The 27,382-nt window shown below is 37.9% G+C and overlaps 2 protein-coding genes across 2 annotated transcripts; both read right to left on the reverse strand.

Moving 5' to 3' along the window:
• Positions 1–8,896: 8,896 nt before the first annotated feature.
• LOC107776063 (MOB kinase activator-like 1A) lies at positions 8,897–14,782 on the reverse strand. Its single transcript, XM_016595870.2, has 7 exons — positions 14,624–14,782; positions 13,188–13,236; positions 12,244–12,352; positions 11,502–11,595; positions 10,973–11,106; positions 10,344–10,507; positions 8,897–9,159 (listed from the first exon to the last, which is right to left on the reverse strand). The coding sequence occupies exons 1-7, from the start codon at positions 14,644–14,646 to the stop codon at positions 9,085–9,087; spliced, it is 648 nt and encodes a 215-aa protein (XP_016451356.1). The 5' UTR covers positions 14,647–14,782; the 3' UTR covers positions 8,897–9,084.
• A 606-nt stretch (positions 14,783–15,388) lies between these two features.
• Positions 15,389–17,990, reverse strand: LOC107776065 (zinc finger BED domain-containing protein RICESLEEPER 2-like). Its single transcript, XM_075240246.1, has 8 exons — positions 17,808–17,990; positions 17,383–17,630; positions 17,153–17,312; positions 16,703–17,030; positions 16,455–16,583; positions 15,758–15,840; positions 15,539–15,643; positions 15,389–15,457 (listed from the first exon to the last, which is right to left on the reverse strand). The coding sequence occupies exons 1-8, from the start codon at positions 17,988–17,990 to the stop codon at positions 15,389–15,391; spliced, it is 1,305 nt and encodes a 434-aa protein (XP_075096347.1).
• Positions 17,991–27,382: the final 9,392 nt, after the last annotated feature.

Here is a 27,382-nt window from a genome sequence, read left to right on the forward strand (position 1 = left end):
TAGGTGTATTGCGTAGGCCAAAGGGCATCCGTCTAAAGGCATAAATACCATACGGGCATGTGAAGGAGGTCTTCTCTCTATCCTCCGGTGCAATGGAGATCTGATTGTACCCTGAGTACCCATCCAGAAAACAGAAGTGTGGCCTCCCTGCCAATCTGTCCAACATCTGATCAATGAAGGGAAGTGGGAAGTGGTCTTTCCGGGTGTCTAGATTCAACTTTCGATAGTCCATACAAATTCTCCAGCCTGTGACGGTTCTTGTTGAGATCAATTCATTGTTGTCATTTGTCACAACCGTCATGCCACCCTTTTTAGGAACACATTGCACTGGGCTCACCCAGCTGCTGTTAGAGATTGGGAAAATAATTCCCGCATCCAACCACTTTATCACCTCCTTCTTCACCACTTCCTTCATGTTGGGGTTCAGCCTCCTCTGATATTCCCTGGAAGGTTTGTGCCCCTCTTCCAGCAGAATCTTGTGCATGCAGTAGGCGGGGTTGATCCCCCTGATGTCTTCCATGGTCCACCCTATGGTAATTTTGCACTCCTTTAGTACCTGTAAAAGTTTCTGAACCTGCACATCTAACAAACTAGATGAGATAATAACAGGTAATGTGGAGTCAGGTCCCAGAAATTCATATCTGAGGTGGGCTGGCAATGGCTTTAACTCCAGCTTTGGTGGTTCTTCAATGGATGGCTTAGCTGGAGGAGTTTCTCTCTTTTCTAAGTGCAAGGGCTCAAACTCTAGATTTCTCTCCCAGAACCCTCGACCTTCCAATACCAACACCCATTCCGCCAAATCCTCACCATTCACTTCATCTAAGTTCATCAAACATGCAGCAAGGGGGTCCTCAATTGTCAACACCCTCATCATCAGACTCTACAATTACATCCACGACATCAATAAGAGAGCAATTGGCGAACTCGCTTGGTCGCCTCATAGACTTCTGCACATTGAACGTTATTTCCTCATCATTAAGTCTCATTTTGAGCTCCCCAGTCTCACAGTCAATCAGAGCTCTCCCCGTGGCCAAGAATGGTCTTCCTAAGATTATAGGAATCTCTTCATCCACTTTGCAATCCAAGATCACAAAATCTGCAGGGAACACAAATTTCCCCACCTGAATAAGCACATCATCAAGGATACCGAATGGACGCTTCACAGTCCTGTCGGCCAGCTGCAGCAACATGGAGGTGGGTCTAGCTCTCCCAATACCCAACCTCTTATAGATAGCCAGGGGTATAAGATTAATGCTGGCTCCTAAATCACAGAGCGCCTTAGCAAAGGCGAAATTCCCAATAGTGCATGGAATTGTAAAGCTACCTGGATCAGACAGCTTTTCAGCAATAGGTCTTGTCACCACTGCACTACAGGTCTGAGTAAGTGTAACCGTAGCCAAGTCTTGAAAATAAAATTTTCGGGAAATCAAGTCCTTCATCATTTTTGCGTACCTAGGCATCTCCTTTAAAGCTTCAATCAGTGGAATATTTACCTGGATTTGTTTGAGCATTTCAAAGAACTTTTTATACTGCTCCTCCTTTTGATGCTTGGCCAACCTCTATGGAAAGGGTGCATGAGGTCTCTTCTTCCCAATCACTTGGGACTTCTCTTTATCAGATTCTATTTCAACTACTGGCTCAGCTACTTTCTCGGTCTCCTGCTGAATGTTCTTTTCTTCATGAGCAGGTTGGACTGTCACTTCTGTCAGTATCGTAGACTCATCCATCTCAATGGGCACTAGAATGAATGTCTCAGCCTGTATATTTTCTCGATCTCTCTCTTGTTCTACATCTAGATCCCTGCCATTATGGAGACTCACCGCTATCAGCTGCTTTGGGCCCTGATCTTTTGGATTAATCTGGGTGTCTGCAGGTAGTGTCCCCTGAGGATGATTGTTTAGAGACATTGAAATTTGGCCCAATTGCACTTCAATATTTTTGATTGCTGCGTCATGTGCATCTACTCTTTCATTTATTTTTGCATTGGACCTAATAACCTGCTGCATCATTGCTTCAAGTCTCATGAACCCATCTTCTTGCCTTCCACCATGCTGTTGCTGAGGTGGGGGATACCCTTGCTGCTGATTGTTGTACCCCTGTGGCCTTGGATAAGGTGCCATATTGTTGGGAGGTCTCATACCTCCCATGTTTGCAACGTTGTACTGTGGCTGAGGTGGTCTGTATGGCTGCTGAGTTTGCTGACCCCAGTTCTGATTGCCCTGTCTCTGGCCTCTATAGTTTGACACATAGTTCATGTCTTCAGGGTGCTCCTGATGATGATCATGTTCTGCATTCCAAGGATTACCAACTGGCTAACTAATGCAAGATGTGCACAAGCCCCCATTGGTAGTATCTACAATGTGCACTTGCTGTTTCTGCCCTGATTCCTCCACCTTTTTGGTGAGTATGCTCATCTGTGTCAAAAGGGTCGCCACATTTTCAGCCATGGAATTTGATGGGTCAAAAGGCACTGAGTGTACCACTGGAGTGATAGGTGCATTCCTCGTCGCCCACCCCGAATTCTGAGCCATTTTGTCAAGCAGACTCTGACCTTCTCTCCAAGTTTTGCTCAAAAATGCCCCACCATCTGGGGCATCTACAATGTTCTTCATGCTATCTGATAGTCCCATGTAAAACCGTTGTCCCAACATCTGATCTGGAATACCATGGTGTGGACATATAACCAACATTCCTTTAAACCGGCTCCATGTCTCATGCAGTGTCTCCATTGGTTTCTGTTTAAAGCTCACGATCTCATCAATTTGTTGAGCTGTTTTGTTAGGCGGGTGGAACTTGATGTGAAATTGCTTGACTAACTCATCCCAAGTTTCTATAGAGTTTATGGGGAGTGAGTTTAGCCAGACCTGAGCAGCTCCTGTCACCGAGAATGGAAATAATAACAGTTTGATTGCTTCCGGAGTCACGTTGGGTTGCCTTTGAGTTTTGCAAATTGACAGAAAGTTCTTCAAGTGCTGCTGAGGATCTTCGCCTGGTGTCCCAGAAAATAGTCCCTTGTTTTGCAGCAAGTGCAGCATGTTGTTCGTGATCTGGAACGATTCAGCTTGTATTGCGGGCACAACAATGGCAGTGGCCAGATTGTCAGTTGTGGGTTGTGCCCAGTCATATAGTGCAGCCTCAGGCACAGGAGGTGCCATATCTCTGACGTTTCCGTTGACGTTGTCTACGTCACCCATGTCAATTTCGAGTTTGTGTGTTTGATGAGATTGTTGAAGTCTTTTGTTGGAACGGTTCAATATCAAGAATATTTTCTCGGGGTCTGAGAGTCCTTCAAGTAATTCTCCAGTCCTCGTAGAGTTTCTAGGCATACACCTGTGCAACCACGTCAACAACCGTCAAAATTTTCAATCAAAACTTGGTGTAGAGAAAACTGACTACACTAAGAATTTTTGTATTTCTATCTATGGTAATTAATAATTCCGTTAACTCCCCGGCAACGACGCCAAAATTTGATCACGCCCAACGATGCCTTATAAAAAGGACCCTGCGGACGTTGCAAATATAACCTGAGTATTCTGCCCAGAGTCGAATCCACAGAGAGTTAACCTATCAACCACTATCTTTAGACCCACTAAACTCTTAAGAACCAATTTCCCCAAACGTTTGAATCGCAGTTGATGATGTCTTTAATAACTAAAATTGCAAGTAAATAAACAGCTGTAAACTAATGATGCTAAGGTTGTAAACAATAATGAGAAAACGCTAAGGTAATGACTTCCCCTATTGATGGAATCCCTTCTGTTTATGCTTCATACAAATTGACCAACACCTCTCTATCAACCATGAACGCTCATATTACCGTAAATCTCTCCCGAGTAATCACAGTAATATACTCAATGCACTCTCCCGAGGTACACTAGCTAGCTCTAATTAACACGGTTCACTTTAGATTGCACTCAAGGCTTCGTTATCCCTAATTCCGCCTTTAAACCCGCAATTATAGATCCCTCTTATACTTTGGGAGTTGTGTTGTTCAACAATAACCTAAATATGCACTCTCTCCCGAGTTATGCACACTAAATAGGCACAGCTAATTGAGGATCCTGTCAATTAACTACAACATACACAAAGTTGAACAAATAAAGATTGAGACTAGCAATTTGTATTCACATAAACAAGAAGTTCATCCCCCAATAGGTTCCATCAAAACCTTAGACAAAGGATTTAGCTACTCATAACTATGGGTAAACAAACTAAAACAATATTCATCATAAAACTTGCAAGAAAAATAAGAAAAGAAGAAAGATGTTTTGGGTGATCTCTCACAATTATTCTTCTTGCCAAAAATACTCTCTAAAACAATACATGCCTCTCTTGGGCGAAGTCTAGTGTTTAAAATAGGGTTTTGGGCTAAAAATCCCGTGTTTTGCACTTTCGTCCCTGAAGTTCTCCGCCTCCGCCGCGGTTCTGCCGCGGTTGCGGTCAAACCGCGGCCAAACTTGCTCTCTGATTCTCACTTTGTCTGCAACTCTCTTCTACCGCGGTTCTGCCGCGGTCGCGGTGGAACCGCGGCAGTACTCTTTCAGTTCTGACTTGAGCTGTTTCGCGTGGTTTACTTGACGGAATTTTACGATCAGCCTCTTTTTCTCCATATTTGATCCCAAAAGTACTCCATTGCCTTCTCTGATCATATATAACCTTCAAAGCATGAAAAACACTAATAAGAGCATTTTGTTATCACTTTTATCATCCAAACTATACAAGAAGGTGGTTATTTAGGGCCTGATTATAGTTAAATTCACCTATTATCAATACACATTTATCACAATCATTAATTTTAAAATCACTTGACAATATTGTGTGGTCAAATTTCGCATGCTATGGTTTGTGTGCTTGTTTTAGTCCATAAAACGACTTAACAAGTCTATATTCCTTCTCTCTTTTTTTGCTTGAAACCACAAGCCCTTCAGGTTGTTCCACAAATATTTCTTCCTCCAAATCTCAATTTAATAAGGTCGTCTTAGCGTCCATTTGATAGATTTCAATACGATACATTGCAGCTAAAGCTACTAACATCCGAATGGATGTAATTCTTATAACTAGAGAGTATGTATCAAAATAGTCAAGGATTTCTTGTTGTCTATAACCTTTGATAACAAGTATTGCCTTATATTTGTCAATAGTTTCATCATCTTTTATTTTCATCTCAAAAATCCATTTAGAATCCAACTATTCTCGGGAGGATATCGACCAATTCTCATGTATGGTTGTTCAGTATGAATTCTATTTGATTATTGACTGCCTCTTTCCAAAATAGTGATTTCGGAAAATGCACAGTTTCTTTAAATGTTCGAGGCTTATTTTCCAATAAGAAAGTCACAAAATCTGGTCCAAACAAAGTAGACGTTTTTTATCGTTTACTACATCTTAGATCTTCCTCATTAGATGTACCTTCTTTTGTTCCTTCCCGAGATCGTTTAGATCTTTCGCCAATCGATTCAAATTCTCTTTTATACAAATATATAATTTTTAAAAAAATTAACATTATAAGATTCTATCATTGTATTATTATGAATGTCAGGATTTTTTATTTATGAACCAGAGATCGATATGCTTTATTAATGATCGCATATCATATGAAAATACATTCAATAACTTTCGGTCCTATCTTTACCCTTTTGGGTTTAGGAACTTGCATTTTTGTCAAACACCCCCACATTTTGAAAATAATTCAAGTCGGGTTTCCGTCCTTTTTATTTTTTATATGAAATAGATTGTGTTTTTCTATGAGGACTTGGTTAAGTATTCGGTTAGCTGTAAGAATAGCTTCCCGCCACAAGTTTTATGGCAAACCATAACTTATTAGCAAAGCATTCATCATCTTTTATAATGATTGATTCTTTTTTTTTTCATGCAATCCCATTGGATCGGGAGTGTAAGGGGCCGTTGTTTGATGAATAATTCCATATTCTAAATATATTTCTTCAAAAGGAGATTCATATTCACCACCCTTATCACTTCTTATCGTTTTCATTTTCTTGTTAAGTTGCATTTCAACTTCGTTTTTGTATTGCTTGAATGCATCTATTGCTTTATCTTTACCACTAAATAAGTAAACATAGCAATATTGAGTACTTTCGTCAATAAAAGTATGAAATACTTCTCTCCGCCATTAGATAATATTTACTTCATCTTGCAAATATCCGTGTTAAATAAATCTAAAAGATTTGAATTCCTTTCAACTAACTTATAAGAATGTTTAACATATTTAGATTCCACATATATTTGACATTTTAATTTGTCGCATTCAAACTTAAGCAATACTTCCAAATTCATTATTTTGCGCAAAGTTTTATGATTGACATGTCCTAAACGTATATGCCATAAATAATTTGACTCAAGTAAGTAAGAAGAAGTTGAAATTTTATTATTATCAATGACCATTACATTCAGTTTGAAAAGACCCTTAGTAAGGTAACTTTTTCCTACAAATATCTCATCTTTATGTATAATGACTTTATCAGATACAAAAATACACTTAAACTCATTCTTAATGAGAAGTGCAGTAGAAATAAAAGTCTTCCTTATTTCAGAAACATGAAGAACGGTGTTTAGGGTCACCACCTTGCTAGAAGTCATATTCAAAAATATCTTTCTACATCCTTCAATCTTGGCCGTTGCAGAATTTCGGGAGAAATTTAAAAATAGCCAGATTTACAAGTGGTCATTCAAAAATAGCTAGAGTTCCAAAAGTAATCGAAATTTAGGAACTTTTTATGTAAAGATAAATTTGAACGAAAACACTATTCAAAATCTGAAAAAGTACTCCAGCATAATATATTGGAGTTCCAGTATAATTTTCCGGTCCAGCATAACATACTGGACTTTGGAGCACCGGTGCTCCAATCTCCAGTATATTATACTAGAGCCAGCAAAGTATACCGGTCCAGCATAATATGCTGGACGTTCATACACAGGTGCACCGAACTCCAGTATATTATGCTGGACCGGTCTCTGTTGCAGCAAAATAATGGCTATTTTTCAACGACTTGGCAAACACTAGCTATTTTTGGATGACCAATCCGAAACTGGCTAGACCGTGCTATTTTAACCAGAATTTCCCATAGAAACCGTCTCTTCGGGTTCAACGGGAGTATATGCAGCAAACGCTTCTCTAACAACACAAACATGGCTAATGGCTTCAGAATCAATCCACAATTCCTTGAAATTTCCTACCAAGTTGCATTCAGAAAGCATAGCACACAAGTCATCAACATCTTCGTTCTTTTCAACCATATTCACTTGACCCTTTTTCTTGTCTTTTTTTGGAGCACGGCAATCTGCAGACTTGTGTCCAGCTTTTCCACAGTTGTAGCAATTTCTTTTAAACCTTTTCTTGCTTGGGTTACTCTTTGGTCCAGAAGGTTTCTTTTTCTTTTTATTATTTTGTGGAGCATCCTCCGCAATATTTTCTTTTATTAGTATTGAGTTTTCACGAACCTTCTTTTCAGCATTGTTGTTGTCCTCTTCGATCCTTAACCGAACAATGAGATCTTCGAGCGACATCTCCTTGCGTTTGTGTTTTAAGTAATTTTTGATGTGCTTCTATAAAGGAGACGACTTCTCAATAATGCAGTAACTTGGTATGCTTCATTGATGACCAAACCTTCACTGAAAAATATATTAGTCCAGCGTAATGTTTTCCCGGACTACTTCCCAAAATCCTGACAGCGTAATTCAAAATTTTGGCTAGAGGCTACTTTCCTAAGATTTTCATAACGGAGTCAAAATTTAAATAACGGGATCCTAAAAAACTCGAGCGTAACTTTCAGTTCCTTTTTTCATGTACATGTAACTTTTCTTTTCCTTTACTAACAGTTATTGTTCGCATCTTAAAGTTGCATTCCATTTCATAACAGTTTGTAATAGTATTATTTTCTTGTGTTTTTATGCTTTCTATGGCTCTATGAGACATCAAAATTTAGTTTATTCTATGTGTAGGGGCGAGACACTGTCAAAACGCCTTGAGACTCATGCATGGGGCTTATTTTTGTGAGGCTTACGCCTCAAACGCTCAACTGTTCGCTATAAGCACGCCTAATGTCCAATGCTCGGGGCTTGCCCAACAATTATTACTTAATTCATGTGTCAAAATTTCCTAATTAGCACTATTGACTCACGAAATTGTTTAACAAATGAATGATTAAAGTTTTATTCATCTATAGGAATATGAAGATTGAGAGTAACTCAAATAACAGAGTCATAATATTGCGTATTTACTAATTGAGAATAACGTGAAGGCGAATATAATTTGAACATACCTCTAAAATAGATAGCCAAAATTCACATCTTCACTTGCTATTGGCCTTCATATCTCAGTTCTGTCTCTCAAAATTATCAAACTTTCAATATTTTGCCATTTGAAAGTACTTTTGTGTTTGCTCATGAAGGAGCAATATTTTAAATTACAACACTGTCAGAGTTTATTAATTATTTACTTTTAGGAAAGTAAAATGTTTAGTATAATAATATTTATTAACAAAATTATGATTTTCTTATTATTTGAAAGTTAAGACGTTATAATTGACTAGTATTTCGTTGTCACATTAATATTATTGATTGTTTATGCCGGTAAAACATGTTAGGTATTTTATTTTCTATGAGCTTTTTTAATCACTTGTAATTTTTTTAAACTTTTAATGTACTTCCTATATATTTTAATGTAATTATGTAATTTTATTAATTTATAAATTAAAAAATTTAAAAATCCAAGCCCCATGCCTCGCCTCATCCTCATGCCCCACATTTTAAAACCTAACAATAGTTTAATGTACTGTCCGTTGAATCCAATAGAGCTACTTAAAAAGTATTACATAATTACACCAATATAAAGTTTTTTTACTCCCAAAATTTTCCCACTGCAATTTGGTTGCTCTTTCATTTAATCAGCCTAACATTAAAAGCATGAATAAAAACTAAAATGCTACAAGACAGGCACAATATTAATGATGCTAAAATGTCAACTTAGGCTACATACTTAGAAGACTAAAATACATTTTTATCACATTATACTAATTAGTAATTCCTATTAAAACAGGTTAAAAAGCAAAGTGAAAGAGGATGTGCTCAGTAAGGAACAATAATAGATTCTATGAGCTCTTGGAGTGGAGCCAGCTCCTTTTTGTCAATCAGTCCGAACTCCTGCAGAATAAACATCAATTATATATAAGCATTAACATAATCAATCTCTAAGATAAGGAATTATAAGAAGCCTAAAGAACAAATTTTGCTGCATACTGAAGTTCTTGACATAATCAATGTTTTCATAGCAACTCAATCATTTCCTTAGCAAATAAAAGAAACAGCAGTAATTTCATTGCCCCATTTTGGCTAACTTGGTGATCTTTGTTTCCAATATACTCCATTATTCTCCATTGTGTATTAGTTCATTCAAATTAATCACTTAGAATATCTCTTCTATTTTTTACTTTTTGGTGGTATGGTTTAATTATTTACATATCCTATGTTACTCCCTGGGTCCAGATATGCGAGTAATAGCATATAATTGCAAATTAAGAAACAGGCATGAAATTGCGGAGTCTCTCCTCTCTTCATTGCATCAGATAGATTTCGATAAAGGTTGGGAGGAATTAGCAATTTGGGAGTTATTGGTATTCATTTAGAAGGGAGTGAGCATAAGTTGGAAGATGGGAAGGAGGTTGTCAAGAGGAAGTGAAATAGGCAGGGAACTTCAGAAAAAACAGCAGTCGATTATGCAAATCCTGATACTATAAAATGGTTATTATACTCCTCCAACCAAAGAAAAGATGGTAAACTAATTTAACACGGATAAAAGCCAGATAGAGGCTAGAGCAGCAATCGACAAAATCCAATATTAGATATTTAAGGAGTAAATAATTCGCTAAATGATCCATCATTAGGCTTAGAGGGAGAGCGAGAGGGTTTTGCTTTTCAGTTGCTGAATGGGAACTTCAGTTTAGAAATGCATTATCCGATTGAGATTTTAGTCCTTTTACAAAAAGCAGATATTCCATGAGATGTCTAAGAAGTACATCTCAAATCTCAGTTGAGTCAAAATTAGGTTGACATCGGATTACAGAAACTTCAAATAGAAGGTAAGCAGAGAGAATGTGCCTGTGTGTGTCATTCAAAGAAGACCAAAATAGAGAGGGGGGAAAAAGAGAGCTAAGACTCTGGAAACTGAATATTTGAGAAACTGAAACTACTGGAGGAAAAAAGGTAATATGACTAAAATTAGGAAGACCTATGCAATGACCATGTCTAAAGCGTCGGAAGAAAGAAAACTAGTAACATGCACAAACAAGAAAAAAAATGTATTCAAGTTCTACAATTTAATAACTCACATGGGTGAAGAGTATGAAATGCTTGAAACACGTATTCAAATGGGCTTCCTCCTTAAGGCTCACTATCTTCTGAAAATGAGAGTGATAAATATGTGCATATACACGAAAGAGGCGTTTGAATATTGTCTTGACAACATCCTTGAAGTTCGGAGGAAAAGGTGCACCTACAAAAAAATAGCCCTGTCAACAATGAGAAAGGTAACATAGTATTGTCTGAATTAAGAAAGCAATTGATATCAGTTAGCTAGGAATCCCCACCCCACGCCAAGCCACCTACTCTTGCACATTCGGCCTTCAACCCTCTTGGCTCACAAGAGGAAAGTTTTCAGTTCGCTCAAGATTGCTTCCTCCCTCCATTTTATGGAGATAAGAAGCTAACATGACTTGCATATTAGCAGTAGTTGTAGAATAGTTCTAGGGAACATAATACAATGTCAAACAAAATCTTAAAAAGAAATAGGAAATTTCAAGCTTGAGATCATAAGCAGAATTCTTAGAACAGTGAAGAGTGCGAAGCAATTTAGACGTTCCAAAATAAAAGTCGATCATATAAGTTGGGATAGAGGAGTATTGTTTACATCTCCAAAATGACAGGAAATGCTAGTCAGGAAGCTGTAATAAGCACTTACCAAGCCTTTGGGGAAATATAGATTCATCATCCAATTGAGTTTCAATCCAATCCATCAAATATTCAACATATTTTGGGGCTGAAACTTCAATAGGCTTCTTAATCTGTACACCATCAGCCCACCTATACTCATACCTAAACACATTAAACAATCACTTATTTATTCCTCTTATTAGTTCCATGGTAAACTCTGCTCCATTGTAACATTCAAGACATTTCCTGGAACTGCAAATACCAAGCAGACAAAGACCGATATAATTCTAATCCTTTGAGATAAGCTCAGGGAATATAAAGAAGAAACTCAATAAATGGCAATTAATGAATTGATATCATGAACTCTTAATATTCTTCGTTAGGGGAGTCTTTTCTTGATTATATTTTTCCCATCGTCGAAACAGTATGAAAGAATCAACTCCCCTTAACCAGGGATAATTGCAGCGACTCTTTTATCCCCAAGGAAAGACTAAATTGCATCTCAAATAATGTGTATAATGTAAGTAAGCTGGAAGCAGCTTATTTATGAAACATACTTGGGGCCTGCAGTCATTGTAGGGCAGTTTTCTGGCGTACAGAACTCAGTGAGGGTGCCATAAAGAAGATTCACCTGGTTGAAGAAATCAACAGCTGGATATTGAAAAGTAAACAACCACCATTTAATTAAATTTGATCAGCTTACAGCAACAAGTAAGCAAACAGGATGTAATATATGCAGCATTCCATTCTCAGCATTCACATGTAAAGCGGCATTATAGCTGCTGTGCAGATTCTATCCGCAATGTGAGAATATAGTACATTCTACCAGACTTTTGACTTGATTTGATGTCCTCACATTTAATGTTTTGGCGAATGTGAACTTCTATCAGTATGAAAGTAAGTTACATGTCACCTCTTTCGGATTTATATACTGAAAAGGTATTATAATATATTGAGAAAAAGAATATAATTTCCAAAAATTGGATATGTTTTTGGGACAACCCAAAGAAATAGAGAAGATCAATTAATTTGGGGAAGATTGAAGTGTCTGTTCTTTTCCTTTCCAATAGCCAAAAGAAGAAGGGGGGGGGGGGGGGGGACTGAAGTCTGGTTCCAGAAGTCAAGATTTTGGAGATTAAAAGTCGCGAGATTCTTACTCTGCACTTCAATTAAACTAGTGAGTACAGCAATCACATGTTCCAGTTATCACAAACAGCAGAAGTATAGGTAATGCTAATGTTCCAGTGGACGTCCGTCATTATGTATGAGAAGACAGGAGGAAAGAGAGAAAGAACATACTGTTGACAGCTAGCCATTCATTAATATCTTCCCCTGGAGGAAGCCTTACAGCTTCTCTCAAGTTTCCGCTGCCTAATGTGGCATCAATGTGCTTTCTTAACTGTGCCCCCTGCAACAGAGAAAATGGTGGGCTAAGCAAGAAAGATGACCCATTCAAGGGTAAAAAATATAGATCAATTTCAAATCAAAATAAAGATACATTGGAAGAATGATAAACTAGCAAGACGACTAAAAGAAAAAGGAACAACTTCATGCCCAAGGATCTAAACTAAGCACGAGATACTTTAATTCGTAGAACTAGCCTACTATATAAAATTTAACAAGCCAAAATTTGAAGTTGAATGAAATTTAACAAGCCATAATTTGAAACTGAATGAGCCTCCAAGAGTGCCAAACAAGTTTTATGCCAAATCATTTGAATCATTAATTCGTTCTCATCCGGATATTTTTTTTGCGTGATAGTACTTGAAAGTGGAAAGAAGCGAACTTAAGTACAGTCTTGCTGAACACATTATAGAATGCATGACAAGGGAAGGATAGTCTAGTGAAAAAGAGTCTCCATCTCCGACAATGAGTTTGGGGATCAGTCACTAAAGGTGCGAATGTGAAAAGTCTCCAATGACCCTGGGGTTTAGGGGTTGGGGTTTACCATGTTCAACAAGATAATAATTACAAGCATACAATATGCAACTAAATACATAGTTTTTTCATTAAAATTCAACTAGTGACGAGCTTGTAATTAGCACGAGAAAAATAGAAATCTAAGAGCGTTCGGATTATAAAAATGTAGGATCCCTTTAAACTTGAAGATGTCTTTTGTTTGACAAGTTTTGGGAATTGGTGGTATCAACATCAGCATGGTGCAGCCAAACACTTAACATATTACCAAAAAGAACAAGAAGAAAACAACAGAATTTCTTCTTTAAACTAGGAATGAGCATAACCTTACTCCCTGAGGGTGCACTCTTTTTGGGCCGGAATGTTCTCTGGTTCCTATAAACCAATAGCAAACAAGGCGTTAGATGAATAAGGCTATATACCCATGCCGCCGAAAGGGATAGCAAAGTTTGAATGACAAGAAACACAACGTAAAATAAGCAATAACCTACAAGAAGGTCAAACGGACTAGTAAATATGAGAAATAATGTGGTACTCACCCGTCAAAAGCTATAATTTATATTTGAGACATGAATAACAGTTATCTTCATCGAGTTGAAGCCTTAAGAAACAAGAACTTGATAAGTAACGTGTTATCGTTTTTTATTTACCCAGTCACTACAACTTTGAGTAGTTGTCTGTTAAAGATAAAACCAGGAGGAGCACAGAGAAAGAGAAGAATCTCTCCATTTTTTCTACGGCATGTGAAATTCTCTATGGTTAAAAAAGGGAGATAATTTCTAAAAGTAAAGGCAGAGTTCCTTCTTTATACACAGCAGAACGTCCAATCCCCTGAATCATCTTTTTAAATAAAAACTATATTGATCCATCTATAAACAATGATGGAGCCACAACCAATGAAGTGGGTTCAACTGAATCCCCTTTGTTGAAAAATCATACAGTGTAAACTTTTGAATCCCCAGAAAATTTTCATTGTAGCAGTAAAGGTAGTTCCGAATTTGCTTTATGTCACAGGTTCAATTTTCTTGACTCCCCTTATTGAAATTTCTGGGTTAGCCACTTTAAGTAAACAACCTTTGTAATAGGCAAGTTCATCTCCAATTAAAAAGGGTACGTGACTACCAATAATATTTGATATTGAAATACTAATAACTAAACACCCTGGATTTCCAACCAAAGCAAGTGAGTGATGGACCTAGTTTGTAAGCTATCACATGAAACCAATAGCTTTTGCTCAAACACTGTATATGTATTAAAATCCACTAACTATCCATTAATATTTGAAGGTGAACTCAGTTATCACTGTATATATTAACTTGATATCTCCGTAGGAACTCATAAACGACAAATTCTGAATCCGCCTCTTAAGCAAGTGAAACTTAAAGCATAATAATGTTAAGTATTATCAATTAGCCAGATAGAAAGGAGGAAGCCTAAGAACTTTAGCTCCTAACAAATTACAATCTTCTGAAAAGCACAAACAGTTTACACAAAAATAGCCGAATAAATTAAGAATCTTTTAATCCTCAGCATTCAAAGAATAAATAAACAGAAAAAAAACAGCTTAAAACGCTAAAAGTCTAAAACCAATAAATCATCATTCGGCAAATATGAACAATAACCAACCTGACAAAAAAAAACTCCAGATCAATAAATTCGTTGAAAATTGATCAGAGATCATGAAAGCATATAACTCAGCAGTCAGCATCAATTCAGAAAAAAAACAACTCACAATCATATCAAAAGAGATGATTAAATTTACCTTCCAAGGCCAAAAAGACTCATTGTCTTTAGATATATGGAAAATTTTGAAGAAAAAAAAAACGATTCTTTGTTGGCTTTTTACGCGAAGAGAAGGAAAAAGGGTGGCAAGGGGAGAGATTGGGAGAAAGATCGGGCAGCGGAGAAGAAAGCTGCCCAGATTGGAGGGGCTTTTATTTATTCGCGGGCGGGCAGTTTAGTTTCTTATTTGTTTTTTTAAAAGTAATTAGTGGTAGCATCGAAAAAAGCTGGCGCGCACTGAAATTTCACCCAATGAAATGAAAAGAAAAAAGAAAAATTGCAGAAAGTGATTGGATTTTCTCCGGAGCTAAAGTGACGTATAGCTGACCGCATATATGCATGTCTAGCTGACACGTGGTTTTTTGCAACCGATCAATTCAGCACTCTTATTTCTAGGAGGAACTAGGAAAAGAAAGGGGGACTAGGGCTGTTTATCGGGCGGATTGGACAATTATTTACTCTTAATGGTTCGGCTTATCGGTTATCGGCTGTTAAATGTGTTAATTCATTAGTCACCGGATAAAATATCGGGCGGATTGGTATCGGTTTAGCTATTATCGAGCGGTTTATCGGCCTAGCTGAATCTGTATTACAGTGGACTATTTTGGTCCTTCATGTTACACTGTTACATGTAAATACCAGTAAAAAGCCAGTTTACTTTGCATGTACTCCCATCATTTTTCACTGTTACCTTCAATGGTCGTAAAACACAAGCCACTGCTTGTTACTATCTTCAATACATTCTTCAGCTAACATAATAGTTAACACCTCCTACCATGACAATTACATCTGTCAAAATGAGTCCAGAATACAACTAGAGATAAAATGGAAATTTAGACGTAAAATCTAGAACAATTGAAGACGTCCAAAATCCAATTGTTGCAGTTTACAATACTTCAATTTCTGCAGCTTCAAAGTTCAAACAACTTGCAAAGATGAGAGGAGGAATGAGTTGAGGAGCAGCAGATTCAGTCATCGAATATTCTACCTTTACCTTTACCTGATGCAACAACAGATTTAGACATTTTTAATGATGTTTGGTTTGATATCCTTTCATCAATAGCTTTAGAACAAGTACCACCATTTTGGGAGGAAGTTATTTTGTCCTTCCTACCGTTGTGTCTATATCAACAGCCTGCCCAAGAATCTCATTTTCATAGGCAAACTGGTTGTGAGTCCAATCATCGAATATTCTACCTTCACATAAAAATCTGCATTTTTGACAATTTATCTCATTTTACTCTTGCAACTTAGGCAGTACCAATCATGTCAGACGAGGTTTCCAAGTCAATAATTCATTGATAGGAAAAAAAATTAATTCAATGCGGAAAAGAAAGTTGTTCAGTTGCACAAAAGAGATAGATAAGCTCATGCCAAGCTTATGTTTTTGACCAACAGAAGGAACAACAATAGACAACAAGCACTAACACACATGAGTCATGCAATAAATATATTAATAGATTTATTAACACTGTATTATAATTCGAATTCTTACTAGATATATTAATACTACACGTCAATTATAGAAGGGTCTTTTCCATCGCTAGATAAATCTGAAGAAAAAAATTAAAATAATGAGTTGTGAGATAAATATAAGCATATCCACAACACTTATATACAAAAAAATAGAGTAACAATATTATTACCTTGTTCAAGATGCTCGATTTTATCAAGATCTTCCTCAACACTAATAGGTTATTTTAATTTTTTATTTCGAAGCCAATCTTTAAGACACACTAGAGCTTGCACCAATTTAGGAGTTAATGAACTCCTAAATGAATCAAGAAGACGTCCTCCCGTACTAAACGTACATTCGGATGCCACATATGAAACCGGAACAACTAATACAACACGAGCCATCTCCGCAAGAACAGGAAATCTAGCTGAGTTCAATTTCCACCAGAGAAGAACATCAAATTCTTTAGTGTCATCCTCAGTTTCTTCACCAAAATATTTATCTAACTTTATTCTAGTATCCAAACCTCCACTCCCGGTTTATATTTTTTTATATCTTGCATGAGTGAATCTAAAAGTCTTGTATTTTGGGTGCTTACTTGACTGCCAGAAAGCCCGGAAGCAGAAGTGTCCAATGAAGAACAATCTGAAGATAAAGCAAGCACGACACCTTTTGAGCTGGACTTTACATACTCACTAAATAATGAAGTCATGTACTTCTTCACTTCTGCTTGTATAGTTGCCCCCATATCTTTACCAAACATCTTTACAAGTGCATAGCCAACTGATTCGAGCTTGTAACGTGGATCCAAAATACATGAAATAAAAATTATCTTGTTCATTTTCCCTGGATCACCCCAATACTTATCAAACTTTTCTTTCATCTTCTTTGCCATTTCACTAAAAACTGTATCTTCATTTGCTATCAATTGCTTCAAATAAACAACAACCGCACAAATTTCAAGAAAATAAATATTCGATGTAACATAACGTGATCCAGATATTTCAAAGTAAGAAGATAGAAGATTTCAAGAAACTTTATAATTTTTTTTACATTCTCCCAATCACTATTCAAAAGTTCACCTGTAGGTTTTCCAACTTCAATATAAGAATGCTCAAGATAATATCTCAGGCCAATTTCACTAGAAGCATAATGTAAAAATGCACTTTCAAATTCAACTGCCCTACGCAATATCAAGTCGGTGGAATTCCACCTAGTTGGAATATCCAAGCATAAAGTTTTTTTTACAATTGTGTTGTTCATCATCAAAACATTCTTGAAACCTCTTCAACCTCGCAGGAGATTGCCTAACATATCTCACTGCATGCCTAACACGTTCAATCAACACTGAAGATTCTTTTATACCATCCTGGACCACAAGATTCATGATGTGAGCCATACATCTCACGTGAAGGTGAATACCGTTCATCAAATTATTTCCCATTTCTGTTAATTGCTTAGACAATTCTTTTACTGTCATATCATTTGAGCTTGCATTATCAAATGTGACAGTGACGATCTTATTTATCCCCTACTCACGTAAGCACCTACTAATACCAGTTTCCATATCTTTGCCTTTATGACTAACAATAGGACAAAAATTAATTATTCTTTTATGCATATTCCATTCACTATCAATCCAATGGGCAATGATACACATGTAATTGATTCTTTGTATAAAAGTCCAGGTATCAGTGCAAATACTTACTCTTTGTTTTGTTTCTATAAATGACCTCTTCAACTTTTGCTTTTCTTCATTAAAAATATCAAAACAATCTCTAGTTACAGTACTACGGGAAGTGATACAGAAATAAGGTTGCGCCACTTTCATAAAGTCTCTAAAACCTTCTTTCTCAACAATGCTGAAAGGAAGCTCATCAACTATTACCATTCGACATAACGCCTTCCTACACTCTTCTGATAAAATTTCCAAGTAACAACAACTATGTTACCCTGACTACCCCCCGAAACAGATTGAAAGCCTAAATTTGATTAATTTTTATCAACAATTGTAGGGCATTTAAGACACTTAAACATATGAGAAAGAAGTGTCGATGTACCGTCTTTGGTCTTAAAACAATACTCAATAAAGAAATAGTCACATTTTTCTTTTTTTACTCCCTTCGGAAATAATGAATTTTATAAAATGATCTCACAGAACAAACATTTTTTTCCTTGTTTTGGTTATATTTGACTCCGTTGTTTCAGTTTGACTTATTGCATTTGAATTAGAAGCCCCACTTTTACCCATCACCTTATTATTTTGTATATTTTCAGCCATGCTATGTGTCACCTCAACAAGAAAAGAAAAGGAATGAATACAAATGATAAAGAAACTACAATCTTTTTTATGACGAAGAAGTATTTTTCATTTAGAACTGAATCGAAATTGAATTAGAAAGTAAATTTATTTCCAGACAAAGTATGACTTGGAAAATGGCATTCTTCTACCACGAAATCCCTCTTTTAATCCCTAGAATAATTTTGACATTTCCCCACATTTTGACATATATTTGGTCTATTTTATCAATAGCATAACTAAAGATTCGACCATCAAGTAAAGATTCGAAAAGAAGAAGAAAGAAACTTACCATCTGCTGCTTTGGCTATGGCCGTAAGCCCGTAATTGGAGTTCTGAGATTAGAGGTGACGTATGGAGGAAACGAGGAAATATTTGAGAAGAGAATGTGAGGTGAGAGACATCGGCTGAGTTGTTGTTGTTGTTGTTGTGTTGACTATAGTATTGCCTCAACCTTTAGACTTCAGAGTGTAGAGAGTCTAAGAGTGAGATTGTGAGAGGCGACGCAAGACGGCGAGAGGGAGAGCGAGACTCGAGAGGGCTAGGTTGTTGTTGCTTATGAGATCTAAGGGAAATTAGGAATTTTAGATGTTAGGGTTTCTAAAATGGAGTAATACTGATCCAGTACTGGAAGTGGAAGTGTGGAAAGGATTTTTATCCGTTAAGAAAATTGAATAATCCTCCCCTAAACTGATAAGTCGTTAATAATAAAATTTCAATATATTCCCCATCCGTTAAACCAATAAGCCATTATGTAACGACCCGACCGGTCATTTTGAGCATTTGCACTTTGTTCGGTAGTTACGAGCATGCGTAGCTCTGTATGATGTATTATGACTTATGGGAATCGTCGGCTTTGGTTTTCAGGTTATTCCTAATCGATTTGGAAGAATTAATTTCCTTGTTGAAGCTTTAAGTTGGAAGAGTTGACCAAGTTTGACTTTTGTGAATTTGACCCCGGAATAGAGTTTTGATAGTTTCGTTAGGCCCGGATGGTGATTTTGGACTCGGGCGTATGCCCGGATTTGTATTTGGATATTTCTAGAAGGATTCGGCACTAATTGGCGAAAGTTAGAAATTTGAAGGTTTGGAAAGTTCATAAGTTTGATCGGGAGTTGACTTTGATGATATCGGGTTCGGATTGTAGTTCTGGGAATTGGAATAGTTTCATTATGTCATTTGGAACTTATGTGAAAAATTTGAGTTCATTCCGCGTTGATTTGATACGTTTCGATGCGAGTTTTGGAAACTGAAAGTTCAAAGATTCATTAAGTTTGATTTGAGGTATGACTCATCGTTTCGATGTTGTTATGTATGATTTGAGGCCTCGAGTAGGTGCGTGTTGTGTTTCGGGACTTGTTGGTATGTTTCGGTGGGGCCCCGGGTGTGTTTCAGATGGGCTACGAGCTATTTCTCTAAGCTTCTGGACTGTTGGTTTTGCTGGTGCGAATGTTTCCCTTCGTGGTTGCAAAGATGTTGATGCGATCACGAAGTGATTCTGGGAAATCATCATTTTTTCTCATTGATAACTAGGGATTCTAGTTCGTTTTACACTCCTTTTTACTTGAGTTTTGATTAAAAATGTATACAAATAATCCCAAAGGCTTACATGTTGTACTTGTTTGCAAGGTCTGGTAAAAAAAGTGACAAGTAGTCAAAACCAGCTCAAAAAGGAGTGAAACATGCACAAGTACCAAGAACAAGTCAAGGGACTGCTACAACATAAAATCAACTGCAACCGCAATAGACCCACTGCTGCCGCAGACCTTTTAGTGCGGTCCGCGGTGGAGGAGTTCATAAAGGTGCACTTTTGGAGCTTCAAGAAGTGCGGTCCGCGGAAGATTTTTCGCGGCCGCAATCAATTTTATGCGGTCCGCGGAGAGGGGATTCAGAGAGTTGGGAGTTTGGGCGATTGAGGCCAGTGCGGTCCGCGGAGCATTTTGTGCGGACCGCAGTGAAGCCACCGCGACCGCGGTGCATTTTATACGGCCTCCGGTGGCCAGATTCAGAGAATGACAATTCAAGACAAAAAGCCTAATTGCGATTCGTGGTGCATTTTATGCGGACCGCAATACCTCCGTCAGGGGTATTTTTGTCCAGAAAATTTGGCATAGTATAAATACTTTCTTTTCACATTTTTAGAGTATCTTTTGTAGTCTGTTAGAGTCCAGAGCACGTGAACGGCGTTTTAGTTCCATTTTGAGTAATTTGTAGCTAGATTAACATTGAATCTTCATTATCTTAGTTTGTAATCAAATCATATGGGTTATTCTTCATCTATTTTTCTGTTTTCTTCTATTATTATGAGTAGCTAGACCCATTAACTATGGTTGTGGCTCAACCCTAGTATGGGTATTGATGGGTCTTTTTTTCTAAGGCTTAGATGTTTATGAGTAGTTGATATTTGGACTGATTTGTATTTTCCATGTTAAATTAGTGGTTGCAAACACTAATTTGTGCCTATTTGACTTGGGTTCTTCTTGAGAAAGAGAGCTTGAGTCTAGAAAAATCAGTCCAACAAGGAATTGGGGTGTAATCAAGAGGTTGATAGCCCCAATTAAAGGGTTAAATCTAGAGATAGTAATACATGGCTTGAGCCTATATTGCTTGCATAATTTAGACACCCAATTGGTCTTGAGAAAGTCAATTAGGGCAAAGTCACTCAAGATACCGAGAGGTATAGAGTGAGTAGTTTCATGCATTAGCTATATCATAATCCCCAACATAACAACTTTGCCTTAGACTTTAGATCCCGTCAAGTATTCACCTAGGAGAAAGTCACTTCCCTAGTGCCTCTTTAATTATTTAGAAAACCTTACAAGCAATCATTCTTAGTTTAATTTAGTATCTCTTTAGTATAAAAGTAGAAGTAACAAACAACAATTATGATTGGAAGTGTAATTAAGAGCATTATGCATTTCTAGCTTAGATAGGAATCCAATTCCCAATTCTAGCTCCCTATGGATTCGATCCCGACCATCTCGGGTAAAAGTTGCTTCGACCGCTCTTGCCACTTTGTAGTGGTGTAGGGTTGGCATCGATCACTTTTTAGCGCCGTTGCCGGGGAGCTAACGGTTTTGGCTATCTATATAAATAGTTTTGTGTATTGTTTTTCTTTCCTTTTGTGCTATTAATTTGTGTGTGTCGCAAACTCAGGTACAAAATGGCGGCAAACATCAACAATGCACCTCTTGGAGATCTTCCGCCGGGAGAGGAGGTAGATGATAATATTGATGATGAGTTTCCGATAGTACCGCAAAGACAAAGGAGAGGCCTCCAGGCCAATGATAATGTTCTAGACCCTCCCCCTCCACCTCCAAGAGTGGCTCCTCGAGTGCTTCCCAACCAAGAATATGCTAGTGCAATTGTCCCACCCCGGATCCGGGCGGGCAATTTTCAAATTACAAATGCGATGTTGAATTTGTTGGAGCAATGAGGGTATTTCACGGGTGCTCCCCATCAGAGTGCTTATAAACATCTCAAGGGTTTCGTGGATACCTGTTGGGGGAGCAAGCAAACCAATGTGTCCGAGGATGCACTTCGGTTGAGATTATTCCCTTTCTCACTTAGAGGGAAGGCTTTGGACTAGCTTGAAAGGCTTCCCAACCATTCTATCACTACTTGGGATGAGTTAGCGGATAAATTCATTGCAAAGTTTTTCTCGTCAGGACATATGACAGCTTTGAGGGATGAGATCTTAGCTTTCAAGCAGGAGCCCAACGAGCCATTACATGAGATGTGGGAGAGATACCAAACTATGGTAAAGGAATGTCCTAACAATGATATGACTGAGGCAATGATACAACAGACATTCTACTGGGGCATTAACACAACAAATTAGTACATAGTGAACCAACTTGCCGGGGGTAATTTCATGAAGCTGCCTTATGATGAAGCTTGTGACATTCTTGATGAGATGGCTGACACATCCTTAGCTTGGCAAAGTAGAGCCAATGTGCCACAGGGTGACCCCATAGTCACTCACTTGCACAAAAAGCTCCATGATCATGGGCAGGCAATAGCAGAACTGACAACAAAAATGAACCAGCTAGCAAAGGCACAGCTACAGCAGGTTCAAAATCCACGACAAGTAAATGCTATGGAGGGTGTCAACATGTTAGTGAACAAAAGAAGTCAAAGAGGTCAACAGAACCAAGGGAGTTCGGATCAATATGACAATGATAGTGGTGGATACCAAGATGATGGTTACGATGAGCAGAATGAAGAAGTGTAATATGTGAACAATTATCAGGGCTAAAGGGGAAATTCTTCCAACTAACAACAATGGAGACCCCAAGGCAATTGGGGGAATCAACAACAAGGGAATAGTAATTGGGGGAACAACAACCAAAATGCAAATTGGGGCAATCAGAACAATCAGGGTAATTGGAATGGCAACAACAACTGGGGTGGAAACAACAATCAGGGCGGTTGGAACAATGGCAACCAAGGAAATTGGGGGCAAGGCTTTCAAAGGCCCCCAATGTACCAACAACCGAACAATTCACCCCCATTTCCATCCCAAGGTCCTAATTCGTCCAACAATGAAATAGGGAGAATTGAAATGATGTTTGAACAAATGATGAAAAAGAATGCTGACACTAATGCCCCGTTGGCATCCCACAATACTTCAATCAGAAACTTGGAGGTTCAATTAGGCCAAATCTCACAATCCTTGAATACTCGCCCTAAGTGGGCTCTACCTAGTGATACGGTAGTAAACCCGAAGGGTGTGAACAATTCTGGGCATGTAATAGCGGTAACTACAAGAAGTGGACGAGGCAGTGATGTGAATGCCTCCAAACAAAAAGAAATTTTGAGTGATAAAGTTGAGTTGCAAGAAGATAAGATTCCTTTGGTGGTTAAAAATGTGATTGATGAGAACGTGAATGAGGAAGTGAGGATTGATATTGTCACGACCCCGGTTCGCCCTCCGTGAACCATCATGACAACACCTAGTATCTACGACTAATAAGCCTAAATTGCGGAAGAAAACCAAAAAAATTGCGGAAGTAAACAATTTAAAACAGAAATAAAGCAGTAACAATGTTAAATATGCCGCTTGGCATACACCATATTTATATAAATCTCAAAACCAATATCTAAATCTAAGACCCGAAAACCCACGAATCACAAGCTAAGAAGTACTGCATAGCTCTAACTCTTAAATATCTAAATAGAACAGAAAATACAGAAGGACTAAATAATAAAGCAAGAATAGAAAGGGACTACTCGGTCTGCGGACGCGGCAAATGTACCTCGAAGTCTCTATAGAAGTCGCCTCCCTCAATAATGGTAGGCCTGAGTAGCGGTACCTGGATCTACACATGAAAAACATGTGCAGAAAGGGCATGAGTACACCACATCGGTACTCAGTAAGTGCTAAGCTTAACCTCGGTTGGGTAGTGACGAGGAAGGTCAGGGCCCTACTGAGGGTAAATAAAATATAAAATCAATAGTATAGAACAGAACGATATAAATGAGTACAACAGTAAAATAACACAGGATGTACATGGCAACAACAACTATACAACAGCAAGGTAAACACGGGAAAGGAAATACAGCTCAGCACTAATAATAACAATCGGGGATCTCCCAGGATACCGTCCTGTAGTCCCATATGTACATATCCCATGGATTTCCCAGGATCCAGTCCCGTAGTCCAACTCATAGTGCGTGGGGATCTACCGAAATCCCGTTCCGTAGTCCCAAATGTAAATACCCAGTACTGGGGGATCTACCGGGTGCATTCCCGTAGTTCCATATAGTTGTGCAGGGGGATCTACCTGGAATCTAACTCGTAGTCCCAAAGTAAATGTGAAGGGGGATCTACCGAGAATCTAACCCGTAGTCCCAATGTAAACAGACAAGGGGGAGCTACCGGGATACCATCTCGTAGTCCCAAAGTAAACACACAACAACAATACGAAGAATACACAATTAAATTCAAATTCCATATCAAGGTAAAGCAGGTAGTTCTAACCTAGCATGTTGCACATAATCCAAATAAGGCATCTTGAGCAAGTAAGTCAATTAAGTCAATTTGACATGCTTCTCTAGACTAACAACAGGCTTAAATTCCAAGTAGTGTAAACAAGAAAGGAAAAATACAATTAAGGCTATTTTTAATGAAAATAGGATTTTCAACAATTAACACAAGTACGCGCTCGTCACCTCACGTACAAGGCATTTCAATTACCACAATACCAATCCTAAGGGGAGAGTCCCCCACACAAGGTTAGACAAGACACTTACCTTAAACCGGCTCAAAATCAACCCGAGACCACGTTCTTGCCACGAGTATTCGACTCCAAATGGCCCAAATCTATTCAATTCAATTTTATAATATAAATAACACTCTAAGTAACTAATTCTACAATTAAATTCTAAGCTAATACACGAAATTAGGTAAAATGACCAAAATGCCCATCGGGCCCACGTCTCGGAATCGGGTAAAATTTACATTTTCAGAATCCTCATACCCTCACGAGTCTAACCATACCAAAATTATCCAATTTCGATACCATTTGGTCCTTCAAATCATCATTTTATTTTTTGAAAGATTTCACAAGTTTTCTCCCCAAATTTCATCCCAAACCACGAATTAAATGATGGATTCAATGATAGATTCATGTACTCTAGCCAATCTGAGTTAGAATCACTTCCTCCAATGAATTTCTTGAAAAACCTTAGAAAAATCGCCAAAATTCGAGCTCTCTAGGTCAAAATATGAAATACAATCCAAAACCTCGTATATATAGAGCACCCCCCGGATTTCCACCAGTGCGGACCACACAAAAACGAGTACTGTCCGCACAAAACCAGTGCGGTCCGCACAAAAACGAGTGTTGTCCGCACAGGTTTTGACTGCAATGACAGGCTTTAGTATTTTGGCCATAACTTTCACTATAGATGTCCAAATGCCTATTATAATATGTTTATGAAAACTAGATTCAAAGATCTACAACTTTTATTTTTTAAATCATTCCCAAATTCCTTGTATATCAAAAGATATGAGCTTCCGAAGTTGGACTAGTGAAATTTTCCTCACTACGGACCACACTGCATTTTGTACGGCCGCACAGCCCCCACCGTGGACCGTACTGCATTTTGTGCGGCCGCACAGCCCCCACCGCAGATGCACTAGATTCTGTGCGGACCAAACTGGTGGGTTCCGAGGCCTGCAACTCTTCTGGACCTTCAACAGTTATGATTTTCGGCTTAAAACATCTCGGAACCTACCTGGAACTCACCCGAGTCCCCGGGACTTCAAACCAATTGCACCAACACATCCCATGATATCGTTCAAACTCGTTCAAAACTTCGGAATGCTTACAACAACATCAATTCACCAATTTAACATAAGATTCAACCCTAAAAACTCCAAAAACTCTTATTTATGCTTTCGATCAAAAAGTCTATCAAATCTCGTCCAAATGACCTGAAATTTTGCAAGCACGTCACAATCAACACTACAGAGCTACTCCAACTTTCGGAATTCCATTCTGACCCTTAGATCAAAATCTCACTATCGGGTCGGAAATTTCAAAAATTCAACTCTCGTCATTTCAAGCCTAAATTAGCTACGGACCTCCAAAACACCATCCGAACACGCTCCTAACCCCAAAATCACCCAACGGAGCTAACGAAACCATTAGATTTTCCATTTCGAGGCCGTCTTCACACTGTTCCGACTAGGGGTGTGCATTTGGTTTATCGATAAATCGAATTGATTATTTGTTATCAGTTTATCGATTTCGATTTCAAAATTTTCCTTATCGAGTTATCGATTTTGATTTTGATTTTGTCCTCTTTAGTTATCGGTTTATCGATTAACCAATAAGATATACTAAAAAGACAAATATACCCTTGTTCTATAATGCCCTTTCCTTTACCCTAAGTCCCTAACCCTATTATTTCCTCTACCCACTCTTCACTATCATTTGACCTTGACGATGTAACACTATAACTCTTTGGAAAACTCCTAGGATTTACTAGAGCGTAATTATTCACGCTTCCCATGTAACAATCTCTTGCTTTTATTAATGATTTCCATGGTAATGCAATAATTCACATGATTCTGTTCTGGCCATGACTCCCCTTGCTCTTCATATTTGACTCTCTTTTTCCTTCTTGTTTTTTGTTTTTGTGTATAAGAATTAAGATGGAGCTAGATGTCTAGCTAGAATTGTATAAATATATGAGAGAAATGTTGAAGATTTTTTGAGATGATTGGTTGTGAAGAGAAATTCTAGAAACCCAATTTGGAAAAGTAGGAGAATGAATGTTGAATGATCTTTTTTCTGATGCTTAGATAGGGGCGGAGCCATAGTGCTGTTTGTGCGTTCGACAAAACCAGTAGCTTTTGTTCAAACTCTATATTTGTATTAAGAAATTCAATGAACATGTACAAATTATTAATTTAGAACCCAATAACTTAAAAGGATTATAATATCAAACCCATAAAGTTCAAATCTTAGCTCCGCCTCCGTGCTTAGATTTGAGGGTTTTTGTAGGAAAAGTATGAAATTGACAATGCGAGTGTGGACTTTTTCTCTAGCCCATATTAGTTAGGTGTGTTTATAGCGATATACTTTTCGTGGAATCCCACAAAATTTCTTATTGGTGTAATCAATAACCGAATCGATAAGCCCCAAAAATCGATAAATCGAAAAAATCGAAACCTTATTGAAACGATAACGATAAGCATATGTACAAATCGATAATTGATAAGTAATTACAGATAAGGGTCAAAATCGAATCGATAAATCGAATGCACACCCCTAGTTCCGACTACGGTCAACTTTCCAACACTTAAGCTCTCATTTAGGGACTAATTGTCCCAAAATTCTCCGAAACTCAAAACCGAACATCCCGGCAAATCAAAATAGCATAAATAAACTTAGGAAAAGTAGTTAATAGGGGATCGGGGTGTTAATTCTTAAGACGACCGGCCGGGTTGTCACAGATATCCAAGATGCCGA

The sequence above is a fragment of the Nicotiana tabacum genome, chromosome 20, assembly GCF_000715075.1.
Source record: "Nicotiana tabacum cultivar K326 chromosome 20, ASM71507v2, whole genome shotgun sequence".
NCBI classification, from domain to species: domain Eukaryota; kingdom Viridiplantae; phylum Streptophyta; class Magnoliopsida; order Solanales; family Solanaceae; genus Nicotiana; species Nicotiana tabacum.

Excerpts from the sequence above, each read along its gene's own strand:
- LOC107776063 (XM_016595870.2), bottom strand. The coding sequence starts at position 14,646 with ATGAGTCTTTTTGGCCTTGGAAG. Across the intron at positions 13,237-14,623 it reads AGTCTTTTTGGCCTTGGAAG|GAACCAGAGAACATTCCGGC; the intron begins GTAAATTTAATC and ends ATTGGTTTATAG. Across the intron at positions 10,508-10,972 it reads TATATTTCCCCAAAGGCTTG|GTGCACCTTTTCCTCCGAAC; the intron begins GTAAGTGCTTAT and ends ATTTTTTTGTAG.
- LOC107776065 (XM_075240246.1), bottom strand. The coding sequence starts at position 17,990 with ATGGTAATAGTTGATGAGCTTCCTTTCAGCATTGTTGAGAAAGAAGGT. Across the intron at positions 17,313-17,382 it reads TCTCCTGCGAGGTTGAAGAG|GTGGAATTCCACCGACTTGA; the intron begins GTTTCAAGAATG and ends TATTCCAACTAG. Across the intron at positions 17,031-17,152 it reads TGAATAGTGATTGGGAGAAT|CAATTGATAGCAAATGAAGA; the intron begins GTAAAAAAAATT and ends GTTTATTTGAAG.